The sequence below is a fragment of the Lathyrus oleraceus genome, chromosome 4 (genome assembly GCF_024323335.1).
Source record: "Lathyrus oleraceus cultivar Zhongwan6 chromosome 4, CAAS_Psat_ZW6_1.0, whole genome shotgun sequence".
Classification (NCBI taxonomy): domain Eukaryota; kingdom Viridiplantae; phylum Streptophyta; class Magnoliopsida; order Fabales; family Fabaceae; genus Lathyrus; species Lathyrus oleraceus.
In genome coordinates, this window is record NC_066582.1 from 33,728,930 (window position 1) to 33,736,218 (window position 7,289).

At 38.3% G+C, this 7,289-nt stretch overlaps 1 protein-coding gene across 1 annotated transcript; it reads right to left on the minus strand.

Annotated features, from left to right (window-relative positions):
• Positions 1-6,378: 6,378 nt before the first annotated feature.
• Positions 6,379-6,981, minus strand: LOC127135859 (uncharacterized). The gene has a single exon (XM_051062489.1). The coding sequence runs from the start codon at positions 6,979-6,981 to the stop codon at positions 6,379-6,381; it is 603 nt and encodes a 200-aa protein (XP_050918446.1).
• Positions 6,982-7,289: the final 308 nt, after the last annotated feature.

The window sequence follows — 7,289 nt, forward strand, 5'->3', positions numbered from 1 at the left end:
ATTTGGCTTGTGAAATTCTGGTCATTAATTGGATGGATGTGAAATTTGACATGTGAATTCTAGACACATTATAGGTCATTGTGGTTTTGATCCCATTCATTTATCATGTTTTGTCACTGTTTTATGATTGATGGAAGTTGATAATTGTTTTGATGCCTTGTGTTGGCTTGCTTGAACTTGTCTGAACTTAGTGAATTTAATTTCCATACTTCCTCTGGTCCAAATAGCATGAAATTTGATATGCTACTCATTGAATGTGTTCTGTTTAAGCTTGAAATTTTGTGGAATTTATTGAGCTGTTTTGATATTGATTTGATTGTGATCATTCTGTTTGCTCTAATGTGATTCCAAAATGCATAGTTTGACATGTTTAGCTTATGAAATGCAATTGGTGAATGTTTTTGATATGGGACCAACTGGAAGTTGTTTTTATTTGATAAATCTTGGTTTTGATCAATTTTCACTTGCTGTTTTGAATTTTTCATCTCCTTTGGACCCTAGGCTTGTCCTAGTGGTCTTGTTTCTCACATTTGAATGTGATTTTCAGGTTAAGATGCAAATGCCTTAAGGAGATTGCTTCAAGTTGACTGAATTTGATTAATTGTTGTGAACTAACTTGTGTGTTTTGTAGGATGCTTGGCTCACTTGAGTTGATTGTGCTTTGTACATTGCATTGTCTGATTATACATTGTCTGTTGGTTCTTATGTTGTCTGTTTTGACTTTGTGATTGGTGTACTGACTAAATTAGATTGATTTCAGGTACCATAGTCGCTAACAGTTCATCTTTGAACTTGCTTTGTGCTGCTGCTTGGTTGTATAAACCAATTGAGGTAGACTCTCTTGTCTCCATGTAGTCTGGAAGACCTGGCCTGTTACTTGGCCAGGCAACTGTCTGAAGTCCTCCTTAAGAGGTGATGTTTGTGATTGTTTAACTTTGTCCCCAAGCAGGAAAAGACCTTGATTAAGGCAATTGGCGGATAAGAGAGATGTGCAATCTATCTCCCGCTATTCTTGTTGAGTCGTCCCTCTGCTCACACCACTGTGTTGATGCATTGGGACATTAACCCAAGATCAGTTGAGTCAGAGTCTTGAGTGTAGAAGGGTTCCCTCTTTCTGAACCCACACTCCTTTGTCTGAAGCTCTCCCTGGCCAGGGATAAGAGCTGTGAAGTCTAATCTTCACTCACCTTTCATCTGGCTTCACCCTGACTCTCAATGTCAGGGTTAAGAGCTAATTTCACCTGACATAGTTGTGTTGCTTTTGCAACTTAACCCTTGATTGAGCCCACCTTGTCTGGATATAGCGTGTGCTAACTGTGAATGTTTGATTTGTTTTGTTGATGCTTGCATGCTTTGCTTTTTCCTGGTTAGGATTAGCTTGCTGTTGTGCAAGTAGATAGAAACCATAACATAGGGCTATGTTGCATGATAACATCTAGGCTCAAGTACAGCTCCCTAGTAGTGTGTCTCCCTTTGTATCTGGTTAGAATTTCTTTCCCGTTCAGGGGAACTACGTCGCCCTGATCCTCATACCAGATGAGGTACGTAGGCAGGAGACCGTGCGAGGTCTCTCCGGGCACCTTTTTTTCTTTTTGTGTGTGTTTTCTTGTTAACCCTCTTGTGTGTCAGGATATGGATGTAAGCCCAGCGATTGGCTGTCCATATCCTGATTGTGTTTGTTTGGTTCGGAAGCTGATGTAAGTCCAGCGATTGGCATTCGGGTTCCAGGTTTGCCTGTGTTTGTGTGTGTCTTGTTTGGCGTGCATGAGCCGAACTACGGCAGCTCTGATTCTCGTTCCAGACGAGATACGTAGGCATATGACGCGATGTCCTAGCGAGCCCTCTTCCTCTTCTCCCCACCTGTGTTGTTTTCAGTGTGTGTGTGTGTGATGTTTGTTTAGCAACCTTTTCTTTCTTTTGAGCGTGGATCCCGTCGAGTACGACGGACGTGAGGGGTGCTAATACCTTCCCCTTGCGTAACCGACTCCCGTACCCTTTCTCTTTGGTCGCGAGACCATGCTTTTTCCAGGTTTACTCTGAGCGTTCCCTTTCCCTCCTTTGGGATAAATAACGCACGGTGGCGGCTCTGTGTTGTTTTGTTTCAGTCCGCCGGTTGTTTTTCGCGGATGCGACACACAAGACAAGTGAAGAACCCGAAATGTAAGGAAGATTTTTCTGGAATTTGGAAGAGAAATACATTTTTAATTTTTGTGTTGTTTTTCTGAATAGAATCATATATTTATAGGAGATATGGATGTTGTTTCAAAAGTTTGCAACCTTTGATGAAACAACACCATTTCACCATAAAACACAATGTTTCATATATGACACTATTTCATGAAAAGATATGAAAATTGAATTCAAAATTCAAACAAAAAAATAACTAAAATTCTGAGTTAAAGTTCCAAAGCATTAAATGCTATTTAACTCTTTTGTCATTTTGGAACTAATATTGCAAAACAATTTCCAACAATCCCCCACTAGTTCTAATAATGACAAAAATCATTCCAGATAGTGAAATATAAAAAGTGTTAATACAGTTAGGTATCTTTCGATTTTAAACTTAACCTTAGTGAGGATAACGCAAAGTTTAATCGGAATGTTTGGTAGCAAAGCTTTAAAACCATTAATCCATGGGATCAGACCGGCGTTACCTTACACACACTCTTTAAAGGTTCTTCCTTTACATATCTCGCTTAGCACTTATTTATGGCCATATGCTATCCTTTTTCATGAATTTTTCATGAGAGAAACTCCAACTCTCACTTTGAGACGGCACCATCTCAAAATTCACATAGGTGAGGTTCATATAGCATCCTTTCCGATAGATACTCTTCTTCGTTAATGAACTTCATTAAGAGGTTTTGGAAGCCTCAACCCTCAATTCAACACAGTCAACCTTATTTCCCAAATTCTTGACTTACATCCAATTCAACGACTTGTTTTTACCCATTGAATCTTGAAGTTAATGTTTTGTTAACATAAGATTGGGTTGCTGCCGCTGTCGGAACTTTTATTTAAGGAGTTTCAACCCCATTCCTCTCGAGGTTGTTCGTACTAAGTCTCTGGCCAGTGGCTTAGTAAACGGATTTGCTAAGTTATAGCATGTTCGTATGTAGGTGAGTGAAATGATTCCATCCTTAATCAATTTTCTTACGAACGAATGTCTAAGTCCTATATGTCTAGACTTTCCATTATACACTTTGCTGAATGCTCTTGCTAATGTGGCTTGGCTATCGCAATGTATCATCACTTTTAAGACGTTGTCTTTAGCCAATGGAACTTCCAACAGAAGATCCCTCAACCATTCCGCTTCTTGACCGGCGGAAGCGAGAGCCACGAACTCTGATTCCATGGTCGAAAGTGTAATGCATGTTTGTTTCTTGCTCTTCCAAGAAATTGCTCCACCAGCAAGTGTAAATATCCATCCAGTTGTAGATTTATGGTCTCCAATATTAGATATCCAACTCGCATCAGTGTATCCTTCTAATATGGCAGGGAACCTTCCATAGTGAAGACCAAGGTCCTTGGTTTTCAGTAGATAGCCAAAAATCCTTGTAATTGCCTTCCAATGTTCATTACTTGGATTACTAGTAAATCGACTCATTTTACTGACTGCAAATGATATGTCGGGTCTGGTACATTGCATTAGGTACATTAGACACCCTATTGCACTTGCATATTCCAATTGAGCCACTGATCTTCCATTATTCTTTTGAAGTTTGTTGGCATGATCAAATGAAGTGGTTACTTCCTTAAAGTTTAGATGTTTAAACTTATCAAGCATTTTCTCAATATAGTGGGTTTGACTAAGTTCATAACCCCCACTATTTCGCTTAACCTTGATCCCTAAAATTGTGTCAACAAGTTCAAGATCTTTCATCTTGAAAGTGGATGTTAGAAACTTCTTTGTTTCTAAGATTCCTTTTAAATCATTACTAATGATCAACATATCGTCGACATAGAGACAAAGGAATATTACAGTGGTTTTGCACGTCTTTGTGTATAAACACGTGTCACAAGAATTAGGAATAAATCCATTTGAGAGTATTACAGAGTCAAATTTTTGATGCCACTGTTTTGGTGCTTGTTTTAGTCCGTATAAGGATTTGACAAGTTTACACACCTTTTGTTCATTTCCAGGAAGTAGGTAGCCTTCCGGTTGTTCCATGTAGATTTCCTCATCGAGATCTCCATTTAGGAACGCTGTTTTAACATCCATCTGATGGATTATAAGATCATTCAAAGATGTTAAGGCAAACAACAATCTAATAATAGTTGTTCTTGCTACTGGTGCGTAAGTGTCGAAGTAATCTATGCCTTCTTTCTGTCTAAATCCTTTTGCCACTAATCTGGCTTTATAAGTGTTTAGAGTACCATCGCTATGGTATTTCTTCTTAAACACCCACTTGCATCCAATGGGCCTTGATCCCTTAGGTAAGTCAACAAGTTCCCAAGTGTGGTTTGATACAATTGAATCCATTTCATCTTGGAGCATCTTTCCAAAAAGTGGAGTCCCTTGAAGTTATTGCTTCCTTATAAGTTTTTGGATCATCTTCCACTTGAAGAATAATCGGAATGCGTTGAACAAAGTTCTTACAATTTCCCTCAACAAGATAAAAGGAAATAGATTGAGAATCAATCTCATCTGGTCCTAGATTCTTTGTTTTCCGAATTCTCTTGCTTATCCTAGGCTCGGGTTGTGGTTCAATGATTATAGGAGTGCCTTCAGTTTGTATTTCTACAATCCGAGAAGAGTTATCTTCATGAGATTCTTTATTAGTGGCCGACTCCGATCCTTTATCCTTTGTGATAAGGTTTTCAAAGAATTCTACATCCCGGGATTCAACAATTACATTAGATTCTAGATTTAAGAGTCTATATGCTTTACTGTGTTGTGCATATCCTACAAAAGCACATCTTATTCCTCGAGGACCCAACTTGGTTCTTTTAGGGTCCATGTTTTTGTAGTATGCCACACACCCCCACACTTTAAAGTAACCGATATTTGGCGCTCTTCCTTTCCATGACTCATATGGAGATATACCAGTTTTCTTTAACGGAATTCTATTGATTATATGACAGGCGGACAATAATGCCTCACCCCACAAGTTAAGGGGTAATTTAGAGTGCATCAACATGGCATTCATCATCTCTTGATATGTTCGATTCTTTCTTTCTGCCATGCCATTTTGTTGCGGTGTTCGTGGTGCCGAACATTCATGTATTATACCGTGCTCTTCACAAAATGCATCAAATTCAATTGAAAAGTATTCGCCGCCCCTATCACTTCTAAGCACCTTTATACTTTTATTTAATTGATTTTCGACTTCTGCTTTATAAGTCTTAAAGGCATTAAATGCATCATCTTTATGCTTTAAGAGATATACATGAGTGTATATAGAGGAATCGTCTATGAATGTAATAAAGTATCTATTCCCTCCACGTGTCAACATGCCATTAAAATTCGCACAAATCTGAGTGCACAAGATCAAGTAATTTCGTTTTCCTTTCAACACTTTTGAAAGGCTTCTTAATCATTTTTGATTCAACACATAATTCACAATTTTTGAAATCCTTTATATTACATGAAATTAGTCCAGATTTAATTAGTCTCTTCATAGAACTAATACCACAATGTGCTAATCTATTATGCCATAAGGAAACGGAATCAAGCATGTAAGCGGAATTAGAAATTTCATTAATAATATTATCATTAGTACATAGTTTGATCATTCCCTCTGCGGAATATCCTTTTCCAATGAATACACCATTACGGGTCAAAATAAGTTTGCCCGATTCATATACAGATTTAATACCTGGTTTTCCCAATAAATCCCCACTAACAAGATTCCTATTCATGTCTGGAACATGAAGCACATTTACAAGTGTATCTTTCTTTCCAGAAGTGAAGTTAAGTTCGACCGAACCGGTTCCAACAACTTTAGAGCGGACTTCATTTCGCATTTGTACCTCTTGTCCATCAATTGCTTCAGAATAGGTTTTGAATGCAGCCTTGTCATAAGTAACATGTACCGTAGCACAAGTGTCATACCACCAACCTTGAACTTTTCCTTTGATTGCCATAATTTCGCTCACTGTAGCAATTATGTCATCATCTGATCGAATTGCATTGATCTCATTTTTTGCTTTATTTTGTCTGCAATCTCGAGCATAGTGTCCAGGTTTACCGCATACGAAACATCCGTTCTTTGGACCTTTATGACCGCCAGAGTTCTTGAACTTGTTATGTTCTTTCTTTGGTCCAAGATGACTCTTCATGCCATCACGTCTCTTCTTTCCCTTGTTGGTCACAACGTTTGTTTTGAAATGAGTAGGGGGTTCTGATTTCTCCCTCTCCTTCGATTCCTCCTCGATTCAAAGATGTTTCTGAATTTTCTCCAAGGAGAAGTCCTCGGAACTGTGCAACAATTTCTTTCGGTAGCCTTTCCATGAAGGTGGTAATTTTGCAATAATTGCACCGACTTGGAAGGTCTCAGGGATGTCTATTTTTACTGCCTTTATTTTATTGACCAGAACTTGCAATTCATGCACTTGGGGAAGAATGGGCTTAGAATCTAAGAATTTAAAATCGAAATATTTAGATATTAAGAACTTCTTCGTACCTTTCTCTTCAGCCTTGAACTTGAATTCTAGTGCCTTCCATATTTCTGTTGCCGATGGATTGTCTGTGTAGAGGTCGTAGAGACGATCAGATAAAGTATTCAGAATGTGTCCACGGCAAAGCAGTTCGTCCTCCTTGCATTTCTTGCGCTCCTTCTTGAGTTCTTCCGAATCATTTTCTGTTGGTTCAGGTATTGGTTGTAGGTCGGGATCAAGAACATAGTGAACCTTCAGGGCAGTCAATAGGAATGTCATCTTGTCTTGCCATCCTGTGTAATTTGTTCCATCAAATCGATCTAACTTGACAAGATCCTGGTTCATCACTTTGATGCTTGAAACAGCAGCGTCTGAAGCCATTATGTTACTAATACTTTTAAGATTGTTAGAAAATTCGGTAAAATTAAATGGATCCAGGACTGAATCGTGATTGAGAATCACTTTCCTTAAAAGTATTTCAAGCACTCTTTTATTATGTCTTAGAGTTGGAAAATGCAAGAACACTCAGGATAATATCAGCCTTAATTTCGAGTCTGCACAAGACAAGTGAAGAACCTGAAATGTAAGGAAGGTTTTTCTGGAATTTGGAAGAGAAATACGTTTTTAATTCTTGTGTTGTTTTTCTGAATAGAATCATATATTTATAGGAGATATGGATGTTGTTTCAA

Bases quoted from the DNA above. Each gene is read 5' to 3' on its own strand.
- LOC127135859 (XM_051062489.1), bottom strand. From the start codon at position 6,981: ATGGCTTCAGACGCTGCTGTTTCAAGCATCAAAGTGATGAACCAGGAT.